This window comes from Takifugu flavidus, chromosome 14, assembly GCF_003711565.1.
Source record: "Takifugu flavidus isolate HTHZ2018 chromosome 14, ASM371156v2, whole genome shotgun sequence".
Lineage (NCBI taxonomy): Eukaryota > Metazoa > Chordata > Actinopteri > Tetraodontiformes > Tetraodontidae > Takifugu > Takifugu flavidus.
Genome location: NC_079533.1, coordinates 2,454,733 through 2,479,559, shown reverse-complemented (window position 1 = coordinate 2,479,559; position 24,827 = coordinate 2,454,733). Strand labels below are relative to the sequence as shown.

Here is a 24,827-nt window from a genome sequence, read left to right as displayed (position 1 = left end):
AAAAGCTGGAGCGGCCGAGGGGGCGGGGCCACAGGGCACAGGTGTGGCTGCACAGGTGGGATCAGTCAGGCAAGAAACCGGATGACAGAACGGGTGAAGCCACTCAAAAAGAGTTAATCTCACTTATCTGCTAAAAGATTTGTTCCACAACAATAATTCTATTGCTTCGGTGCAGCTCTGTTTAAATACCTGCAACCCCCCCCCCCCTCCTTCCCACACACACACACACCTTGTGACCTTTCATGTGCTCCCTCTCTATCCTCATCAGGATTGTTTGAGCCACTGTTGCTGGGATGGATGTAAATATATTGTATTTGCAGAATTCTCATAAAGTTCCATTTATATTCAGCAGTTATGACAGAAAAAGCTGCTTCCTTCATGGGTATATTTGTTGTTCTTGGTTTTTTTTAATATATTTTTCTTTTTCTTTATCTTTCGAACTGCTTAAAACCAGCCTGGCGGTTTAAAACGGCCCGCGTTATCGTGGCTTCACCTGATTTGCTCCTGTATCATTACAAATAGGGAACTTTCCTCCTGGAAACAGACATTATGCCTGAAGGTCGGGGAAGGTCACAAAGAATGTGCTGCATTTTTAATAATATTGGAACAAAACATGGACCTTGAAAATTAAACAAATATCACGGCATTTGGCTGGCTGAAGGTTTTCTACAGCCTACTAAAACATTTTTTAGTCTTTTTTGAACAATATAGCCGTTGAATAAATAGAATGATTACATTATTTTTTACAAATGTAAACATTTTTTTTATATAAAGCAAAATGTAATGAAATATGACCGAGAGGACGGAAGAAGGCAGAGACAAGATGAGAGAGAAACAGAACCTTTCTGGTGCTGCCTCTACACCTGGCCCAAATGTGACCCAAATGTGAGGAATATTAGAACTTCTTGACTGTAGACACCTGTCCTTGTGTTCTGTCCTCATGTCCTCACGAATCGGTGGACAGGACCTGTGCAGACGGTGTAAACATCTTGCTTTACGTTTACCCTCCAGCTCTTTGATTAAGTTATTAATGAACGCGACCTCACACGGGTCTAAACACGGCTTCTGGTGACGGGAAGAAAGCTGAAGATGGTGGAGTCCCTGCTGCATTCGTCTCCTGCTTGCTGGTGCACAATGGGAACGAAACCCTAGATGCTTTTTTAAAATGCTGTGTAATGTTAGCCAGGTTAGTTCAGTGGAACAGACTGATCTACCAAACCTAAACAGTCTGCAACCAAACACTAGAATATGGAAATAATTCTCAGTTCAACAGGAATTTGGAATAAGAAGACTTTAGATGAATTAAGATTCTAGAAAGGAGGCTATTAAGACACATTTATCTCTGCCTGCATGTGTTCTTTTTTCCTGCTGATCAGGAAATAATATATTTATGCATCAAATGTGCTGTTTGGTTTCACTTCAGCGTTGCTGTCATTTTGCTGGATCGGAGTCCTAGAACACGAGCTGTGACGGGTCCCATATGAAAAGCTGCCTTTGAACTGAGAAAGAACGCAAGTTTGAAGGCAGGTGTCACCGCCGGTGCAGTCTGCCAGACAGCCGGGAAAGTAACCTAGTTTATTTCCGTTGCTACAAAGTCTGAGCTGCCTGCGAGTATTTTAATATACTTCCTGGACCTGAATATGTGGATCTTTGATATCCCTGCAGTTGGCTTCACCTCTAAATTAACAATTACAATGATGGGAAGATTCAAAGTTACCATGATGTCTGTCACTGTTGTGCTGTGTGGAGACGCTTGATGGGAAACTTCAGTGGCGCTCACCCTTTTGATGTTTCCGACATCTTGTTATATCTTATGAAAGAGGAGTTAGCATCTATTATAGATTCAGTGAACATTGGCACAAGAGAAAGAGGTTTTGAAGTCAGGATGTGTGAAAGGTTCATACTAAAACCAATACCGCCCTTTTTTCCTTCTCCTTTAATTTATTAGCTTTTATTCCTTGTTTTATTTTTCTTGCATCGTAATGCTATGCTAGCAAAGGGAGTAGGTTTCTGCTGTTACATCGTCAATTGACAGCAGAATGCATTCAAACCCCAACTTGGCAAAAGAGAGTGGAGATAGTAGCCTCTTGTGTTGCTCCGAGCGGGGGTAGAAATGCGCCTGACCTCGTATTTGTATCGCAGAGAAATAATCCAACGCGAGCAAAACATCCCACAGTCTGAAAACGCAAAAGAGAAATTCAAACCATGTTATTTACACTTTATATGAATCGGGACTCAACAACTATCCCAAGTGTTATCGGTATTTCTCTAAAATGAGTTTTCTCTGAATAAATGTTTAGCATTACAGCGTCCTTTTGTCTGCAGGAGCTGGAATGAAACTTCTGGCCATGATCTCTGGCTGCACAGTGTGTAACGCCGCTCTCTCACGGGAGAAAAGCAGGCTGAATCTCTACAAAATAAATAAATACCAGTGAGCATGAAATTCCCCCACATGCCACCAAGCCCTTCGCTAACTATAGAATCATCACATGTTCCTAAATGTAGCCCATTAATGGCTGTTGGCATGACAAAAGAAGATCTCACTCGTCAACCTCTTAAATTAGAGACTCGAAGAGACATCAATATTAAGCTGGTTCCTCAGTTTAATTCCTGACTAGTTCTTGCTGTGCATTCTGCTGGGCCCACCTGGAAGGTGATGTTCCCCTGCCCCGCGGTCACTTCCAGCAGCAACCACAGTGTCAGGGGAGCTCTGTTTTTAATCACCTAGCCATCGGCATCGTCACGTTGGAGGAGCTATCATCTGCTCCGCACACAGATGCTCACTCATTCGTCCCTGCTGGAGGTCAGTGAGTCTGAAATGAAGCGGTTTGTGTTCAAACCACCAAACATACAGAGCCTTTTTCAGGTCGTCACATGATGCATTTTACCCTCAATTAATCACGACAGCATTATTTCCGAGGCATTGGTCTAATTGCTCCAGAATAGCCACATTTTTCCCCTGCTAGCATTTGTCAGATTTCTACTACAAAGTCAGAATCATTGAATGTTTTTTTTAAAGCCAGGGCAAAAGACTGGGGTGACTTTTAACAGGAAAAGTATTAATTTGTCTACGGCAACGACAATAATTGTTCAAAGGTCCCTTTTTGCTCCTGCCCAGCTACTGTTCATACTCATATGCTGTTGATATATTGTTGATCAAACTAGATTTTATTTTGCTGAAGTTTTGGGACAGGAGAAAAAGACAACTGAAATAGAATAAAATCAAAATAAATGTGTATTTAAATACAAAATTAAAGGTAAAGAATTAAAGCTTAGGATGATTACATAAAAATGTAAAAGCAAAGATCTTTCTAATTGAGATTGTCTGAGATCTGAGGTTTTATAACCTATAATAGAAAAAAAAAAAAAAAAAAAATATATATATATATACTGTATATATATATTCATCACATCACTTTTCTTTAGTCTGCAATACTATTAAGAACCTCTTACCTTCCTTGGCTTTAGCAATATGGAATTTAAAGTGGCTGGTGTGATGAAGCTTAAGCTTAAAGGCCTTTTTTTTCTCTTTGAAGAGGATTGTTTGAATTTTTTCATCAACAATACCCACAATAAACCTTATTTAATCATTAAGCAGTTCAAAGGGCATATTTTAATAAAGTGTTTGTCTGTCAAAATAAAGAAATGAAAAAAATGCAAGAACAACATCCAGCAGAGGGAGGGGGGGAGCAAAACCTCTTCCCGTCATCATCTCCCTCCTCTTGCTCCCTAACTCTGTGGACCGATTCCTTATTCAGCGTTTAGGCTTTCATCCAAGCGGCGGTGGTCGTCTGTTATTCCTGCGCATAACATAACAGGAAGACAATGGCTGATATACAACAGCATATGGACCAAATACCCTAGGTGAAACGGCATCGCCCACACAACAACTGTCAGCACGCAGCTTTGCACAGGCCACTTTTCTTTATCCATCCCCTCAGCTGTCTCCTGTTCCACGTGGTTGCTTTCAGAGAATTGGACAAACATTAGCATCTTTTGTCAAGCTGGGATATTTGTTTATTTGCAGAGAGGCGTCCACGAGAGAACGAGATCAGACCAGTGCTGGAATTTCCGGGTGCCGGTGTCAGATACGAGCGCATTTTGGTATCCATGAATTTTTAGTGCGGTGCATAAAAATAGATAAAGAAAACCAGGAAGAAATGGGACAGGCTCCATATTTTGAGGTGGTGTTTGTTTGAACTGTCGGGCCATCTCAAGGGTGGGTCAAGAGCACGTGTGCACATTTTCCACAGAGAAGGATGATGGAAACGCTCTGACGGGACTCAGTCACTCCGGTCTGGCCCTCACCGACATCGCTCTCCTCCGTTCCCGCCGCAAAAATCAAACCATTTAAGAAACTCTGTCCTCAGCTCTTGGTGATTACAGCTTGGACAAAGGAAATGGAGGCGGCAGATGGCTGTGTAACATCAATGGAACTTTGGTGGTGAACAACAAAAAATGATGAGTTGGATCATCTGCAAAGGTTTATTGACCTTTTGTAAAATTCCCTTGCTTTACCTGCAAAAGGACTGTTTGACTGCATGTTTCAAAGGAAGCGGTGTGTCGGTTTCGTAGCTCTGGGTCAGAAGAGCCAAGCATAACCTTTGCAATCAAAACCTGCTGAAACATTTTATTCTAACTCCTCTCAGAAACTAAACATATGGCCAGCGATCCTGTTGGTGACTGCGCCTCACTTAATATCTCACAAGGTGAAGGTTCAATTCTAGTTAATGTGCTAAACGGTTAATTTGCAAAGTTATAAAGGCAACGTGCAAGCACACGGGACTTACTTAGAGACGTTTATTTAATTATTTGCCCTTGAAGCTGTGTCACATCGAATCCAAAAGGGTGCTTCAGGCCTAAAACCTTTTAGCCTCTTGTTGGATTTAGCAAACCCAGGGATCAGTCACGGAAGTCGGTCACTTGTCCAGCAATCACATGGAGTGTGATAGTGTGCGAGTTACAAGTGGAGGTAAAGATGCCTGCAGACAGGTATTAATTCTGCCATGTCGCCACGGCGACATTTTTCTGAATTAGGTTGTGTTTTTGATGTCTTTTTTTGGAACTGCCCTTCAAGTAATGTCCCAGTTCAGCCAATTATTCCCGCATGCTAGTTAAATTGTTAAATTCAAAGGTCATTTGGCTGCTGACTACCATGCCACTCCACCTATGGTCTCCTGGCACTTCTACAATTTTTCATGGTATTGAGTTTTAGTAGGTTCATTACTGTTATCGTAGAAATAAATTATACTCATTAAACTTATTAGAATTACATTAAATCTGTTAAAATTGTCATGTTATAAGGTGAGAGAAAATATGGACAGCATACATTAATACAATAAAGTGATAGGTTGTAGGTTTGATTGATCAACTTTTACAAAAATGTAACATTTATCCCTTGGGTGTTATTACACCAATTACTTTTTGAAGTACCTCAGTTATAGGGGTAATTTATATTAATAAATGTAAAATTTAAACAATGAAAAAAGTGGAAACCATACATAAAATATACTAGCTTGATGTCAGCATTGAGGATAAGTGAGGCCCAAACCAAAGCAATAACTGAATCGGACCAGTAATTTAGCCTGTTTAACAGTCTTTTTAAAATACTCTAGCCACCCTGTGTCTCTTATTCAGGTGTGTGTTTTGCTCTCTGTTTAGATGCCAACAAATAAATAAACAGACAAATGTAGCATTGCATTTATCGATCTCGCTGTTTTTTTGTTTTGTTTTTTTAATTGTTTTATTAGGAAAACTGACTCCATGAAGAGCTTCATGAAGTCCGAACCAACCAAGAGAACTGGCTCATTGACCCTGCGGGGTCCCCTCTGCACTTCCGCGATAACACGATACACACGTGGGAAATTAATGTGATTGGGATTACGGGCTGCATTTGGTTGTTGGTTTTTTTTTGTTTCTTTTAATCCAATATCATTTTAGCCTCATTAAGTAAATGTCAGACTATCTGATTGGGACACTTGTTTTTCTTTGTTTTCGCCACCTCTCCAGATCATCATTATTGGCTAATTCTGAAGCTTTGGTCAATGTCTGAGGATTAACTTTTGCTTTAGCAAAACAACTCAGAGTCACTGTCCACGTTGCGTACGGCGGCCGCAGGAGCCGGATTGGAATCATGCCTGAAATCCGTGTGTTCAACTGCTCGTCTGTCTTCTTGAACTGTAAAACTACAGTAAAATAATAACCGTAATTGCTGTGTGACTTCTTAGACCAACTAATGATCTGAAATGTCAAGTCATTACAAGTGAAGGATAACTGCTGACCCCTAATTTGAAGCTACATTTTCTGGGGATACATTTAATCAAGAAACCAAACACACAGTCACACAGATACAATTACGTTTTACTTCAAATCAGACCGCTGCTTGTCTAATGAGCAGTGTGGCTGAGATACATGATGAAGAAAATCAATCATGTCTAACGCCATGAAGAGCCAAAGAATTGTCAGATTTGTCAGCTAATTTCATGGTAATTAAGTCCCTTCACCAGGGTTATTTTTAAACTCATCAACGGTCTGATCACCTAGACCAGCAAGCCCCGTTGCTCACGTCTTTAATTAAGCTGAAATGATCAATCTTGATTTGCTTTCTCTCTCCCTAGTCCCCGCCAGGATCGCCAACATATCCAAGGATGTCACGGTCAACGAGGGCAGCAACGTCAATCTGATGTGCCAAGCCGTCGGTCGGCCCGACGCCAGCATCATATGGAAGTATCATTCACCACGAGGTAGGCTGCAAGGCGTTGCACTTTATTTGGTTGTCTTTTGGAGTTGCTTTGGAAATCCACCCGCGGGAGTGAAGCCAGGATTTGTGAGTAGGTAAAGGCACCGACTCGGATTTGGATGCAAACTAATAAGGTGGCAGGCTTGCTCGGATCAAACACCGGCACCCGCGGGATTTCGCTGGGATGTTGCGGATCCGCCGTTCTCAGCGGAGGACGCACCAAGTCGCATTTTGACAGAAACCGGGTCAGCCGAGGCTGGAAGTCAGACAGGAATGGCGTAGAGAATGTGTGCATAGCCTACCGCCGTGGAACAATCACAATCCAAAACACAAATGATGAATCAGCTGTCTCCCATAACCCCCTCCCCACACCCCCCCCCCCCCCCCATCCCCCCGCCCGTTCTGTGGAGGTTCTAACCCTGCGTACTATTGGGCCCTTTCATCCTTTTTCTTATCCATCCATCAAAGGTGAGAAGTGTAGACGAGAAATAATTATCACAATGTCAAGGTTGCCGAACCGCCACTCCTACGCTCGGCAACCGATGTCAGCATTCCCACACAGTGAACACCTTCAACGCTCACCTCGAATGAATATTCGCCCACATGCAGAACAGCAGTTTACCTCCGCTGAGCTCTAATTCTGCAGCTTCTGCGTTAGCGCAGCCGCAAGACGCTTTGTGGTGAGTAACACCGGGCTTTGGCCTCTGGCTGAAGCTTTGTTTGCTAGATGCCTTGGTGGATCACAGGGGCTAGGAGGTGCACATTCTGCTGACCGGAGATCGCTCAGGAGACTGGTTTGCTCAGAGATGTAGTGCTGGAAGATCCCCGATGAAGGAGAGGAAATGAGCTCTATATGTGTGTGCACATGCTCGGTGTTCTAATTGTGTTGACTCTAAGCTTCCTGTTCTGCTTTCAGCAGCATGAGTCATAAGCTGCCTCTCTATAGGGCCAAATGTGCAGCCTCCATCACGGTTCAATTTCTTCACTATTATCTAAAATCAACAATCTGTCTCCGGATTTCCATCGTTTCTCACATGTTTACAGTCAAAATTATTTTGATGACTTAAACCCACACAATGTGTATTCAGTGTTTAGAGATCCACAAATGTTTCATGCAGGACCATCTGCCTCATTTAAAACCAAGCCTACAAGGTTCTCTAAGAGCCTCTTTAAAGGAATAAACAGAGAAGCTGCAACATTTCTACATATCCTAAAGAAATCTTGTTTTTTATTTTATTTTTTTATTTTAGGGTATTTTTACATTCTAAATGTTTCTCTCCACTACCCAATATTACCAGAGTGTTCATAGAGTAGCTATTACCGTCATCTAGGCAGACTCCTATTGAAGTTATTACATACAGTAGGACCTCTACTTACGAATTTAATTCATTCCAGAAGTTGTTTCGTAACCTGAAAATTTACAAAAGTAGAGTTTTCCATGTAAATGCCCTAATCCGTTCCAAGCCCCCAAAAATTCGGACATATTTTTTTTTATAAATCATAAAAATGCATCAAAACATTTAACAAATACATGTTACAATTAGATTACCGCACAATAAATGTAGGAATTCAGTGCAAGGCTTCTCCAGGAACAAAATGAACTTTATTACAGGCTAATCTTACATTAGCCGTCATTACTAGCAAGGAACGTTAACACTTGTGGTAACACCGCCATCTAATGGACAAATATACGAACACCCACAATAAATAAAAGTGAAACGAAGGCGACGCTGGGATACACACAAACTTGTACATATTGACGTCCCTCCTAGCCAATGGGATGACAGGAAGATGCTAGGCGATAGCCAATGGCAGAGCAGCTACAAGCAAGTTTGTGTTCGCTAAACTCCGCGAACTGCGAGTAGCAGCGGTAGCGTATTTTTGACCTTCGTATCCTGAAATTTCTTTCGTAACAAGAGGAAATATTTTCCCGTTGAGACGCTTCGTAATCTGAAAATTTTGCATGTAGAGACGTTCGTAAGTAGAGGTCCCACTCTATTATTGTGCTCAGTGCTGACAAAGAAATACTAATGAGTCTCAAAGAGATGTTCTATTCTTAGAGCCTAAGAAGTGCAGCAGCAGAAACACTGCAAATGAAGCCGCGCATGTATTCCTGCGAGTTGAAACGTGAGCATCAGCAGAGCGCGTGTTTGGTGCATTCATTCAGATTGTCCTGACAACCCCCCATCATTTGTTCTAAGGTGGAGGAGGTTCCTCACTTGCTCGTCAGCCCTGACTCACAAGGTTGGCACATTGGGCTCTTGGTTCAGTGTTGTCATCTGTGGCCCCAACATTAATCAGCTTAGTCCGGATCTCACAACTGTTGTTCTGCCCACCGTGAGACACATGAGCAAGTGTGATTTAGCCGCTGATGACGCAGTCCAATGAGTCACCTTCTGCTTCAAAACAAGAATTTGACATTTAATCCCTCTTCCAGAAAGTTCTGTGATTTCAAGTTGAAAATCTCAGATTCGGTCATTTGTTGTTTTTTTCACACATTTAATGACAAAAACATTGTAGTGATATGGGAATAACGGTCCATAAATACTTACTGAATACGGAGTTTCACCACTCTTTTCACCTGCTTTTTCATCCTAATAAACATAGATTATTCAGCTGCATCACTGTCAACCACTGAAAAGAAGTTAAGGTTGTAGGGAGGACCAAAATATGTCTTTTAAAGTAAAAGACATGATGTAATTCTCCTGATGTGCTGCTCATTAACCACAGATGACCGAGGCTGCCGTTGAACACAAGCGTTTTTGAAATGAAAGGGGGGAATAAATGGTGCCTGGACCTGCTTATCTGAGTATCATCATTGCAGAAATCTACATATCCTGACTGTGCTTCCACTGCAGGAAGTCTCAGAGTGATTTTCTTGATGTTTTCTAGTCGAGAACTAGAGCACAATGTCTGGCGCCACCTAAAAATGTTCCCTCTGTGACAATGGGGGAGCATATTTATGCACCAAGTAGAAAAGAAGCAGAGAAGTTACAACATCAAGTATAGCCAATGATGCAGAAACGGGAGAAATATACTTTTATTCCAGCAAAAGGCTGTAGGGGGGGAAAAGTCCTTTTATTTGCTGTGTGATCATTCAGAGATCGCTGGATTATCTGTCCTCTGACATGTTTTAGTGCAGCTGTTTGGAAGCATCCACTGTTACAGGGTTCTAGTCCATTGAATAAAAGATTGCCTTCACAGTCCTTTCATGGCACTGGTTTTTCTGCTGCTGGGCGTGAGCTGGTCGTTGCTGGATGTTAGTGATTCGTGCCCTGCATCATGTTCATGACAATAACTTACAATTCTAAAAGCTTCTCCTTACTTAGCACAGGTCTGTGCTCGTATTTAAAGGTCTCAACCTGCCATGAAAACTGTAAAAACCCCAAACATGAGGATTTTTGAAGCAGATCGTCAGTCAAACTGAGCTCCTCCCATTTGGAGACAACATTTTGCTCATTTAGCTCATTCTCCTCCATAATCAAAGATGGTTTAGATTCAGGAGCTGTTATTGTTGTTCAATTCAATTTAGCTTGAATGAGTTTAATTTGGAGGTAAATTACTCAAAGCTCTATTCTCGTCTGTATAATTAATGTGTGTTTACAAGAAAAGAGCACGCGTGAGAAAAGAGAAGATCATCTGAATATATGAAAGTGACACTTGTGAAGGAAAAGGCCACATGGAGAATTCAGAGGATGAGTAGGAGATTTACAGGAAAGAGAAAATGAAGGAATAATTGTCTCTTACAAGAGATTATAAAAACAGACTTTTAAGCAGCAGCCAATTAGATCTACCAACTGGATCCCAGAGGTCATCGTGGTCAAAGGTTCTGAGGTCAATATTCTAAACATGCAGGATGCAGATGGATGCGTCCACTGATGATTCTGCAGCAGCCTTTTGGTGCTGGGACCAAGCCTTGGACCAGGCTGTGGCTCTTATGCTGACGTCAGGTGGAAGCTTGTTGGAGCAGTTCTTCTTCCAGGTCTTTAATAATCCTGCAGAGCTGGGAGGAAGAGAGCTGCCCATCAGATGAGGAAAATAGAAATACTCTGTTTACCGTGTATCACTTTGGACAATTGTTTCTTCTTAACTTTTCCATCATCGCGCTCTATATGTCAGAAATGGGATTGGATCCAATTTTCCCTCCTCCAGTCACGACGAGCGACATTTTGTCCCGTGGTTCTGAGCAGGGATGCGCTAATGCAACGATAAACACATTCTCTGCGCATTTCTGCATTTCTCCCCCACTACCCTCCTCACCTGAATAACGGCCGCCATCTGTGCACGAGCAGCTTGCGCCTGCCTTTCAAAATTAAATACAGATGTAATAAATGCTGTGCAATCGCTTTCAGGCGCCATACGTCACGTTACTTTTGCTAAATTAATCATTTACTTCCCCCATATGTTGGACTCTGCAACGTGTGCTTTTTCATGCTTTCATTCAACTTTGGACGTTGTTATGTTAGTTTTTCCAATGATGAGAAATAATATTCAAACGTGCATAGCAACAGCCATTAAAGTAGTATATACGTCTAGGCAGGTGTAGGCATTTATCCAAGTATGAAAAGATCTTCTTCCTCTTCTGCTCCTCAGTAATGAGATGTTATGACATCTGTGACCCCTGGGTCACTGACAGAACCTGTCACTGTTGAGCACAGACAACCATGGAAGTACCAAGAAGTCGAACACCTGTCTGAACAGAAGACGCTGATAATAACTTTTACTATAATTAAACTTGATTTTCTTTCTAAAGCATCTAATATGATGTTAACCTCCAGAGTTTTAGTTGCCATGGTAGCCAGAACACACAAGTTCCCGGCAATTATGATGAAACACGGATATGAGGGGAGGGGAAAAAGCCTCTAAGTGTTTGTTCAATGTGCAGCCAGCACTTTGAATGAGGACTCGACTTCCTCCAACAGCCGTTTCAGCTTGTGCGGGGTTGTTAAGAAACTCGGCGCGTTGTTTTTGTTGTTTTCGAAGCGTCAGAAGATGCGAGGGAAATAAAAAGACATGCAACTCTTTATTTAGGGGAGTGAAGCCTGAAAGACTGTCAGCAGAATAATAAAAGCTGATTCCACAGAAGCTGTGAACTTCAGTCTGTGACACAAAGGATTTGATCATCTCAGGTGGAGACAATGTCTCTGTTCTCCAAAACAGGAGGAAACCTGTGCAGATGCAGAGAACATACCCACATCACAACAAAAAAGCCCCCACCCAGGAATCCTTCCTCTCTCAATCCCAACAATCTGCAACAGTGATATAGGTCTCACTTTATTTTAATAGCTTTCAGTGCGAGTAAATTGTTTCGGACACATGTTTCCACGTTCATTCTTTCATTCAGGGCTCTTGGCAACAGTCTTTGCTGCTCTCTTCCCTTTTCCTACATGTGGATTCTTGAAATATTGCATTTTGAATGACGCAAGCTTAGCCTAAATGCTAATGAATAGCTTTGCCACAAAACAAAACCAGCCAGTTTCTCATGGCCCCGCTGGTCCCGGAGCAACGTGACGTCACGCTGTCATTGACAAGACTGCAGTTTCTCAAGTGTCCCTACAACAACACAACGTTGAGGGGAAACCCAAATGCCTTTGTTACCGCAAAAAGGATAAAATCGGGAATACAAAATAAGGAAACGCTGCTGCTACTCTTGCTTCTCGCATACCAAACTGGGTCAGACTAATTGGTGCCTGATTGCCACCCAATAAAGAATTCACTGGCTGGGAGACTCAGCCGTGTTTCATACAACACTCCTGTAATGATTAAAACATTTCTCTTCCTCATGCATATTCAGGTCCTGTTTTCCCTTTAAAAGGCAGATTTGGGGAGACTTCAGCAGCAATTTAAAAATTCCAAAGCCGTCAGTGTGGACAGCTTTATGTAACATCTCCAAATGTTAATCTGGTAGCATTTGTACCGACTGATAGTTTACGGCATTACATTGCGGTTGTTCTTCCACCATTTCTACCAGTTTTGTATTCGAACTGAGGCCTTTTCTGCTGACCGTAAATATATAGAATATAATAATAATGTGTAAATAAAGTTATTCCCCATCTCTTGATGTCATATTGCATCCATTGCATTTTATCCAATCAGATATGAGATAGCTTGTGTTGTCAGGTTCTCTTTAATTTCCTTTTATTTTTAATATAATTCTTGTCATTTTGTTTCTGTATCGTCTTGTTGGTGTCCTATATGAAATGGCTACAATGTGCAACTTGTTTAATCTCGCATATCGGTGGATTTATTCAAACTTGGTTGATTAATCTCTTCAAATCAACTTTGATTTTTGAACAATTTAGGGGATCTTTGTTACCTAAACTCAACAGTGAATGACTGATTTTAAATGCTCCAGAAATGAAGTGTTGCTGGACTCGCCTATATTAAAGTGATGTATTTTGTAAGTGTGATTCTGTATAATTTCTGGTGCCGCATTGATGCTATTACGAGGTGTATTTATTGAGGTTGGACGTCACTGAAGGCCTCCACTGATTCCAGCAATGTTTCGGGTTCATCGTTGCTTTGGACCTTCCAGGCTCGTTAGAAATCTGCAGCAACAGCAAAGAAACTCTCATAAATGATCCTGGTGGCTCTCTGATGTGCCTGCTGAGGTGCCACTGGTGTTGGGAATGCTTTTGCCACTCAGTGTTAACCACTTTGCCAAGTTGCGAGGCGAAGATTGTCCTTCTGTCCTACTCGGTCGGACTGAAACAGCATTTCTGAATGTAGTTAACACAGTCAGCGAAATCACTCCAGGGTGGCACTTTTGTTCCCGCTGACACTTTACTACAAAGATTCTTCATGACGGATGACTTTGTCTTACACTGAAGTTATATAACTTTAACTGGAACGATGCTGCTGCTGCGGGAAAGGAGGTTTTTGGTTGTTTTTTTTTATTCTTTGCAGCTCCTCACTGAGGTCACATTGCAGCAGCATCAGTTACAGCGCGGCCTCCCTGGAGCCGCAGTAGTGATTCCGAATCAGGTTTCCCAGTGTGAAGAAATGACCTTCTCCTCATTTCGAGCAGCCGCAAAACTACACACAAGAGGACAAATGCATAATGTATCGCAGTTTCGATGGACGCTCGAATCCCTCAAGAAAGTTTGAGGCCGCAGTGGAATCTTGCAGTTGTGTGTGTTGTTTAGCACTTTGGTGAAGATCACACTGAGTCTCGCAGCAACCAGGGATTGAATCCTACCAAAATGGAAAAACACAATACGGTGTGTGACCCATTTTAAGTGCTGAGGAAGGGCTTCTTTTCAGCATTTAGTTTACACAGCAGCAGCTCTGTGGCAGACAGCATCCAGAGTATTAATATGTATAGAGCATGCCCAGAGGCTGAAAGGAACACAGTCTTCCCTTAAAGACTGCTTTAACCATTGGCACCAACATTAAAAACTGAACTGTTGGACACTTCTGGGCTCCACAGTTTGCAATAGCAGCCATCAGATTTGTCTGCAGAGGGATCACTTTGGCACTGGGAGCCATTCACCAAATGTGAGCCACCCAGACCCAAACACAGCGCTCTTAGAGGAAGCAAAGCATGTAACATCAGAGGAAAGATCTCCTCTGGTCTGTGCTCTTCTGGGGAGCCTCTTAGCGAGCATTCTCTTTAAATGCATTGTCCAATTGCTCCTCCCAAATCACAGCGTGGGAGTGTGGGGTGCTATTTGGCTGGTGGAGGTGGCAAAAGTAGCTCCTTTGCAGGGGACCTGGAGGGCTCCCACAACTTTCTGTTTCACCCCACCGCCCACGCAAGACAGGAAAGCTGTGAGAAAGAAGTGCGGAGAACTCTGGAAATGTAAAAAGGCTTGCGGAATGGGAAAGGGTCTGAACGCAGCAAATGAACGAGACTAATGGAACAATGAAAAGAAGAACAGAAGGGCACGGTGGGATAAAGGGAAGATTAGCGAAGCTGGGAGTAGCGGATTTGTTCTTAGGAAGGTCTGATATGGAGGATTCGTTTGGCCAAAGATAGCAAAGGCTGCTCTCCTCCAAAGTGTCCCTCATATTTATATAATGCTTGAGTAGCATTATTTTGAGGAACATTTACTCTTAATTTGAGGGTTGTGAAATGGTATTTACAGTCGTACTAAATTAGCATATTGTCCTCTTCAGACAGCCGCACAGAGAGATCCTCCTGTGAGCTGTGGCTTCACCGCAGAACAGATTCTTCTTCCTGTTTTGGGCTGAGCCTCGCTCAGGTCGTCTCAAACCCGTTCCCGTTCATCTTAGAGGGCCCTGCGAGGAACATACCGAATCTGACACCACAGCGCTCCGGTTCCTCCACGGGGTGGCTGGGCTGAGCCTACGAGACAGAGTGAAGAGCTCAGGCGACACACTGGGGGGATTACATCTCCTATCTGGCTCGGGCCCGTCTCAATATCCTCCTGGAAGAGCTGGACGCGGTGGCTGTAAAAAGGGTTTTCAGTTAACGTTCTGCTGAAAACTGCTGCATCTGAAACAGACACAACTGATAAACATGATAAATGCATGCATGCCTGCACGCGTGTGTGTGTGTGTGTGTCTCCTAATATATAAATATGTTATTTTCCAGCATCAAAATCCAAGACATCCGAGGACAGACGCCCGATATCTATTTGAGGCACAGAGGACGTTTCTTATAACAGAAAATAACCCTCAACCTATTCGGTTCCAGTGCCCTAAAACCTTAATACAATATCTGCTTCAGAGTGAGAATGCAGAGAATAAAATTCCTTTCATGGTGCCCTTCTCAACAACAACTTGATATTTTTCATCTTTCTCTAGTTCAACAGCCCCAAATAAACACAGATTTCCACATTCTGATCTGATGGTTCCGTATCCGGCCTCTTCCCGCAGCTTGAGGACTCTGGCCAGGATTTGTTGCAGCGATTGACTATGATCAGTTTGTTTCCCTTGGATTTTTAGTCTAGATCTGACTGGATCGGAGCTACAGTTCTACAAAAGCTTGTCCGATCTCTTTAGTTAAAAAGAGAGAAAGGAGCCTGTTTGAACATATTGTTGCGGAGAAGCCCAACAGATTGTCAACCTGTTTGACCACTTGTTAGACTTTAGCTGCTCCCTGGTAGAACTTCCAGTAGCTCCAGATGCAACTGCATCTGTTTGGAACAGGTAAATAATCAATAATGCAGCAGCTCCCCGCAGGAACCCCCCCCCCCCCCCCCCCCCCTTCCCCCCATGTCCAGCTGGACTGAGTCTTTGCCACTTCAAAAGGTTTTAGGAATCATTGATATTTATGGTGGCATATTGATCGCTACGAACGTGTTTCCTAGATCATTCATCTCGCTATCATCCCCCGACGGGTCTGAGACAAACTTCTACTGCTGATTCAGTTTGTTCCAACTATTTATTTTTTTTTTTGTATCCATCGAGTTCTGCAGCTAATTAGACGGAGCTGCGACTGACTGTCGCCACTCTTCTGGTGGCCCCGAAATAACTCTCTAAGGAGGCTTCACATCAACAGCAGGTCAAAGACCTTCCACCGGTCAGTTCTTCCTTTACTGCCCTGCACACAGAAAATAAACAGATATTTGGTGCTCCGACACAGTCGGACAAGGGCTTTAGTTCTACGTTAATGAGTCTGATGGATATTTACCGTCAGCTCTTTGGAGGAGTCAGGTTGACCCCCGAGTCTGGGTGCGAGTGGGGTCATCAGTACCTGAGTTCAATGAAGCGAAGAAGCTCTTGGTCCTGGAGCAACATCGTCCAGTTCCTCCCTAACTTCAGCTTTCTTATTATTTCCGATTCAGGCTTTTTTCAACTGCTAAAAGACAATTTGGCACACTTAGAGGGGTTTTATTAAAATACACCACAGCGAACTGCAAATTAGCTAACATGTCCTCCAGACGACACACACTTCATTCATATTACCCGATTCTTCACCACCCCGCTACACACTGTTAATGGAAAGCTCTATCATTGTTAGTATGCGTTGCCTTTGTTGTGGAAATTTCTCTAGATTGTTCACCTGCACAGAAATATTTGATACAAACGTGCTTTTGAAACATCCACTGTTATTTACTGTTATTTTAAACCAAACTAGCCGGTTCAATACTTGCACAGCAGATATATATTTATATTGGAGTGAATAAAAATATGTCCCCCACAAAACGGTCCACTGGAAAAGAAAATTGCAGAAAAATGTGGGAAGGAAAATACATAGAAAACAATCTGCGGCACATAAATTGGCCTCCCGGCTCATTTTGAACGGAAGAGTCGGTTGAAAGCTCGGAGCTTTTGCTCTGCGTGTCAGTTTAGTGTGTTAGCAAAAGTGCAGAATTACCAAGGAATAAATATATAATGCTTAAATGTGTTCCCCTGCCTGACTTACATCTTCAGCCATGAGCGCCTTTACATCCACTCGCTGGTTTGAATTTGAAGGAGTCTAATAAGCTTAAAGCCCGACTGATTGATCATTGTTCAGTAAAGGTCACGTATTCAGAACAAATGATGCAAAACAAGGGGTGGTGCTTGTGTGTGTGTCTGTGTGTGTGTGTGTGTGTGTGTGTGTGTGTGTGTGTGTGTGTGAGACAATCACGTAAAAGATAAGCACAAGGACGAGGAGAGTCCAGGTGGAATAAACAACACATTCCATGGAGTTGTTGTGATCCATCTCTAAAGATGGAAGAACGTGAGTGTTCCGCTCTCAGTCGGGAGATGGGGAGGCATCATGGCCGCAGGCGGTCCGAAGTAAACCTGAGCAGACAAGCAGACACACGAGGAAAGGACCGACACACAGGAGACGACACCAGAGGATCCACACAGCCATTCGCCGGGGCATTAATTAATCAACTGTTGTGGGACACCTAATGGAGTTCACGCTTACACGCGGCTTATCTGGCGCGCATCTGCTGGACGTGGATGGAAGAAAGGCAGATGTGAGAGGGAACTAGAAACAGGAGGACAGAGTCGGCTGCTAGATCCAAACACGGGCTTTTGAAAGGTACCGCTGGCTTTTACGTGAAGAGCCAGTCACTCATGAATATGTTAATGACCATATTCATTAGAGCCTCGTGTCAGTCAAATATTCATTTACTACTAAATCATCCAGCAGTATGATGAGGGTGGATTTCCATCTGCCCTTGCTCCTTCTCAGAATGACTTTATGAAAGCGCATATTTCTACGTGTGCGTCAGCCTTTGTTGTCCACCCCAGCCTTCATTTCTGCACCCATTTCTAGCCGGAGTAATAGAGTATGAATTAAATACTGATTGAATAACACCAACCCAGAGTTGTATTTTAGCATCATTGGAATCTTCTCGATGACCGTTTGTGCATTGATGTTCAGGAGTTCAGCTGAAATGAAGCTGCTCATTAGTCCAAAATCTTATGTTTCTCCAAACCTCTGCTGAGATGAAGGTCTGTCAGATCCAAACATGTTGGAATCCAGCGGTCAGGGAGCCAAATAAATTAGGTCTTTACTAGTTTCCACACAAGTCTTTAGCACACAAACTTGGAAATCAAGCTTTTCAATCTAAAAAGCCCGTCCAGTTTTGTTCAAACGGCGGTTTTCAGGCTCCTTTTGCAGCGTTTTGTCTGCTGTCAACTTTGATTTGTAATTGTCAATTATCCATAGTGGAATAAAGTGCAGCAGTCATTAAGTTTAGTGTTGTTTCATAAGACATTTAATTCCATATATATGAAGTGGGAGCGTTCCTATTCTGTCAAGATGTGGGAACGTGAGAGAGGAGGTGCCGCTGCTTCCTGTGTGAATGGATTTTTCCTGTTTTTGAGTATGTGGGTCACCAGCTGAGCGTGACTCCATCTTGTAGCTGTGATTCAAAGGGACGGCGTGATGCTGCGTCGTTCATCTGGCTTCTTCGGTTTATTCTCCGCTCTTTTAAATCGTTTCGCTAGTGTGGCGAATGGACCTTTACACGTGTGGCCTTGACTGATCACCACATCAGTGTTCACGCTCACTGTTAAGAAGTTTACACGCCATTTTTGTCCTGATTTTTGACAAAGAGGAGCTAACGCCCGATTATCTTATGTCCTGTAAGACAATTCCGTGGTCTGAGGTGCGCTAATCGGCTCTTACGACAATCTTAAATGTTAAACTTGTTCAATATTTGCAACCAAAAATCTTCGCGTGTATGCGGAACGCCGACGAGTGCCGAGTCAGGACTGCGTGAAATGTGCGGTGGAATGGAATGCAGCCAATAAAGAAGTGAGCTGGCTGAGGAGGGAAGGGGGCAGGAGTAAATAAGAACAAGCACGTTTGTGCTGCCTGCAGCATTTTTACCACAGTCTTTTATTTTACCTTTAAAACAGCCTCACAACCACCATCCTTCCCTCCTCCTGTGTGTCCTCTTCCATGTTTTCCAGTTAGGTTTCCTCTTTTTTGGTGGGTTAGTTTGATCACTGGCTTGAAGGACAAGATTCTAAATCAGCGGTGGGACGGTTTAATGGCTGATTTTTATTTTTTTTTTACCTCCGTGTGGGGGGTTTCTACCCCATTGAAAAAACTCCCCTGCTTAAGCTACAGATGGGGGTGGGGCATGTCTGGTGTCATGACGTACGTGATCTCATAAGAAGCTGGCTGGAAACAACAAGAGCGAGCAAAATGGTGGATTAAAAGAAGCTGTCTCATCTTGAAATCTTGTCGGTGGGGGGTGGGGGGGGGGGTTGCTTTGGCAGTAAAAAGAAAATCTGGGAGACCTGAGGAATTCAATTGGATTTGCCCTCCTCTATCTCACCCTGAGACGGCGCTCCTCACCCTGATGATGCTTCCCAAGGAAAACTTCTGTTCTCCACATTGTTCCTCAACTTCTGGAATGACCTCGGCCCTTTGGGGTTCTCGTCTCCATGGTTATCAGTGTTAGCGCTCTTCAATAATAATAATAATAATAATAATAATAATATAATAATAATAATAATACGAATAATAATAATAATAATAAAATGGCAGATTCTAAAATACCAGCTCTTAATGCTGAATCTGTTGCTCCTCAAAATGTTCTCAAATGCCGACTGCAGCCAGGTTTAAAAAGGACTTTGGCCGATGAGAAGCTGGTCAAACTGCAATAATGACCACAAATTTTTAACCCTATTTTAGATGGAAGAATGTATTAGAGCAGAAATCTGCAACGTCTTTATTTCCATGAATAATTTCTTTTGGAGCTCTTTTGTTGTGGCGCAGTCAGAATCATCATCAAACTTTTAAGGCTTACTCAACCATAGGCAGGATTGTGTGTCTATCCATGTCTTCAAATACACAAAATTTCCCCCTGTTTTATGTGTGTGTGTGTGTTTTAAACGTGCATTAGATCCTGGAGGTAGATCTGCTTTACCCTACAATTGACTGACGGTCCTGCAACAATGTGGTTTTAGTCCCATTCACATTTGCAAAGCTGAGTCCGAAGGATTTCTATCTCCAATCCTGCACATTTGCTCAGGATTTATGTCTCTGTTCCACGTGAGCATTCCCGACAGGCTGCCTGACAGGTATCACTGTTGTGAGCCCGCAGGGATGACAGCGTGTCCGTGGAGACGGGAGAGATGCCACAGGTGACTGTCATATGTGGACTCTCAGGAGACCTGATGACACTCACTTATCCATACAGGTGAACATGGTTCCAGTCACAGGACAGGAGTAATCAGAGTCATCTCTCTTTAATCGTCTTTCCACAACCCGTGGAAACACAACGAGCTTTTCGTTTGTCGAATTTAAAAGCATCGAAATGTTATCAGTGCCACAGAAATCTTCGATCCATTTTTAGATGGACTTAAAAAATGAAGATGTAGAATTGTAAATTCTCTGAAGTCAGAGTCTGACATATTAAAGGAGCAGGAAGCAGTGCGGGAACATACTGTGGCATTTAAAACTGTCCCGTGGGACACAGTTTTAAATGTCATCATTCTTTTTAGAAGTGGTTTTCCAGTGCATCCGTCAGATGTTAAAGAACTATAAGTTATTTTAGTCTGCTGTCTTGTGAGTGGCTTCATCTCTCCCCACCATCATCTGTTCTGGGCCAATTTCCACACGTCCCCCTGTAGGAGGGAGAGCCTTAATGAACTGTTCAGACTCTGTGCTCCCTACAGTACCAGCTAATGGGTTGTGCTCTCTCCTGAGCTTTTCCTAAAATGTTCCCAGCTTAAGCTCCAATAAGAGTTTGCAGCCACTCTCCGCTGCATTCACACTCAAATATTATAAAGCCAGTCGCACACCTGATGAAGCTTGAATGCAACGTAAATTCCCACTTCACGTTACGTTTCCGTTCATCGCACACGCGCAGCCGCCGTGCGCGTCCTGGCTTTGTCACACGCCACAAGGGTGGAGCTGAGATGATGAGCATGGGTGCCTCTCCGGTGGGTCGTTATTAATTATCATCACGCTGAGGCGGCACAGACTTGGGAATTGTACGCTCCTCTGTCACCTGGGGATTTTTGAAATATTAGCATCATGTGGAATGGCTGATGAGGTCAGGATGCATCTCTGGCTGCAGAAGAGAGCGGGGATGCTTTGAAATATATATAGTTTGCTTTCCTTATGTGTTGCCAGAGACCTGTTCCAGAATATTTCCTGTCAGTCTCATGAGGGGGATATCAACCAATCAAATCAATCAAACTTTATTTATATAGCGTCTTTTACAATCAAAATTGTTTCTAGGTGCTTTCCAGAATCCCAGGGCCTGACCCCAAACAAGCAACAGTAGCAAGGAAAAACTCCCCTTTAACAGGAAGAAACCTTGAGTAGGACCAGGCTCGTGTAGGGGGACCCTTCTGCTGATGGGCGGGTATGACATCACACCCTCTCCAGATCGGGTTCAGATGTCTCTACGTTGTTGCTTCAGGCTGATGCAGAGGGAACATTTTTTCACGTGCAAGGTGAAAAGCTGCGAAGTGGAAAATAAGAGAAATTAAAATGTGTTTTATTAAATAGCAGGAAATGGGTTTAAGCCCCTGTAAAATACTATAAACGGTTGTCTTCCTTCCCAGATGTCACTTTAAAGTTGGACTTTTTCTTCGATTGTTGCATTTAAAGGCTTTTTCTTACGAGAGCAGACGATGGAAATGATCATGGTGAAGTATCGCTGCTTCACTTTAGCGTGAGTTTAGGTGTATCGGCACAAAACAACTGTGTGTTTACCTGCACGGGCTGAGAGTTGATGAAAGGTCACAGGGACGGCGATGTGCACCCCACCGCCACCGCCAGACAGCTGGCCTCAGGAAGCTCCTAACCACATGCTTACATGGGCCTGTTTGGAAAAGATGTGTAGAATCACCAAACACTTGAAAATGCTCTTGACTTTTAAATCAGCCGCAGTGAGACAACAGAGAAGAGGTTTGTTTCCCACCGAAGACAGCGGTCCTGCTGGGACACGTCTTATTCTAATTACTCAGATTATTTTCAAACCTGTTCCCAGACTAGTTCATTAACACTGACATTTTCTCTTTTGTTGGGAGAATAAACCTTCCTGGAGGCGCTCGGTGCCCCCGCAGTCTGCCGCCGGAGCCGGAGCCGGAGCCGGAGCCGGAGCCGGAGCTGGAGCTGCGCTTTCGGCAGGAGCAGCAACCTAATTCAAGCCAAGAAGTGGAAAAATTAACCCACTTAATTCTTGAAATAGGTGACAAAGCTGACAACCATCTGCGTCGCAGAATAAGGGCGGCGGCGCCATGAGGATGGAAACGTAAACAAACCAGAGCGTGCATGTAAAGATGGCAGACATTAATACCGTCTCAAGTTTATTCCTAAAAATGATTTATTAAAAAGGAGCCTTGGAACACAAAGTCAAGAGAAAACTAGTTTAAGAGTTGAGGAAAGAAAAAAGACCCAAAACATCTGAACCATCAGGGTCACTTGACGAATTACCAACATGAATATATAATGAGCGAATGTTTGCACAGCAGAGTGATTTAATACGACACCCAGAAGTCTGAAACAGGAGGAAAGCTGCGGCAGCCTTTCAGTGTGGGATGGAAATGTGTTACTGTTCTGACAGCACGCAGCCCCCACTTCCAAATGTGCTCATCCCACACAGACACTGCTTTGTTATTCAGATTAGAACTATTAAACTGGGAGATACAGTATGTCCTCCCAGTGTGATAACACCCAGAATATGAATAGAAGCAGGACTGTGTGTTTTTCTTTGACTAAGTAGACTCTGACTTCTATTTGTGTGACGAAGACGATGTTGTCATGGCTCATCCAGCCTCCAAGCTCTGCTCACTCCCGGTTCACTAGCTAATGCTAACTAGCAGCTGAAGGGACGGGTCAGAGGTTCCAGAGTCACAGAACCACGGAGAAAAACCACTTTCAAATAACACCGCTGTTATTCTGCTGTCAGCATTCTCTCTCTCTCTCTCTCCTCTCTCTCTCTCTCTCTCTCTCTCTCTCTCTTTCTCTCTCACACACACACACACCTGAACCCATCCTTTTTTAAAGCCTATTCTCAACAGGACGGCCCCAAATTAAAATAGACATTTATGTAGCATATGGATAATGGATATTTATTAGACATTTTTATATCCATATAATTATATAAACATTTTTACTTCTTCCGACTCTTTTTCCCAAACGTGGATTTGTCGATATTTGCTTTTGTTTTTTATAAATACATGTAATAAATTCAATTGAAAAGAAACTATAATCATAATCGCCACAGATGTTAAAGTGTTTGACACACTAATTTGTCTTATTTATTTAAATATTCTGCACACGTCCTCCAATTCCTCTCACTTACTACTATAAAACAGAAAACCCAATAAAAACATAGTTATAAAGAAAGCAACAGGCACTATTCCGATGTGGTTTTATGAATATGTGCTAATATATATTTTCTCTGCAGCTTCTGGAGGCAGGAAGCATCAACCCCATTGAGCATCACTCCTATTATTTCCACAGTTTCTTATCAAATGTCAACAGTCTCTTAATTAGGCTGCTCATACAGAACCCTCCCAGTCTTTTGTGGGCCCCTCATCCAGGGATGAGATTTCATATCACAATTAGAGGTGCTGCCAACAACCATGGCCACCGTTATGAAATCATTACGCAGGCAAATGTAATAATTGGTGGCGTGTTACCCTGCAGAACATCGCTACTAATCAACAAAAGTTAGGCACGTGGCCCCTGGTGTAGGTAGACTGTTGCCACAAAACTTTCCAATTCAAAGTCATTTGCCAGCGAGACCATCCTTTATGATACAGACAGATGGTGAATGGGTGAAGTTGTGCTAATTAATATTTAGAATGCATGCTAAACGACCACGCCAGCGTAAAGGGCATACGGCATTAGTCATACAGGGCATATGGCATTAGTCATACAGGAAATAAATGACCGGGGGGGGGGCAGGACAGCTGATTCTTTTCAACATGTTCACTGACAAAAGCCACCTTGCATAATTCATATATTGCAGTGCACATTGTTGTAGTGGAGCCTGGGCTGGCTGCGCCTGTCCAGCAGACAAATACCCTTTAAAACTCGCATCCTTCTGAATTCTTTACGTGGAAGATCTACATGCGGTCTGCTGCCAACACGTGTGTACAAAGACTGATACACTAGTGGCCTCTAACTTCTGTCTGTGCAGGTGAAGCCAGAAGCAGAACACCTCAGGTTGCACCCCATCTTCAAGGACAAAACATCTCATGATGTCCTTAAGCAAATACATTTATTAGTAGTACCGGTAGTAGTAGTAGTCGTAGTAGTATTAGTAGTATTATTATTAGCATTTGCAGCAGTGCTCCTAGCTATTAATATGACTAATACTGCTAAAAAGTATTACTAATGATGTTCGCAACATGTGGTTACTCTGCAGCACCCGGAAAAAAAGATTCAATTGAGTTTAATCATGTAGGTTTAGAATGTAGCGTGAGTGTGCAACAGATCAACGAGCAGAGCTATAGAAATAAGTGAGACCCACAAGTGGAAATAGAATAAAAGCATCGCCTAAATTACAGTGTGAGTGTGAACAGTATTTCAGGAGCTGCGGTCAATCCTCAGATGCTATCAGCCAGCGCTAACAGGTTGTAGATGCTAATGTTCTTGTTCCTGTATTGATGCCAGCTGTGTTGCCAATGCTGGTGTCAGCATCCATCCAGCCTCACTGACACTTGCATATGGTAACAGGGCTTATTTGATATACATTGA

General features: G+C 43.0%; 1 protein-coding gene across 2 annotated transcripts in view; it reads left to right on the top strand.

Moving 5' to 3' along the window:
* opcml (opioid binding protein/cell adhesion molecule-like) overlaps positions 1 to 24,827 on the top strand; it is a 155,315-nt gene that overhangs the window by 121,817 nt on the left and 8,671 nt on the right. For both annotated transcript variants that reach the window (XM_057054320.1, XM_057054319.1), the window contains one exon: positions 6,618 to 6,743. In XM_057054320.1, the coding sequence (XP_056910300.1) occupies positions 6,618 to 6,743 (126 nt within the window). The remainder of the gene's footprint in view (positions 1 to 6,617; positions 6,744 to 24,827) is intronic.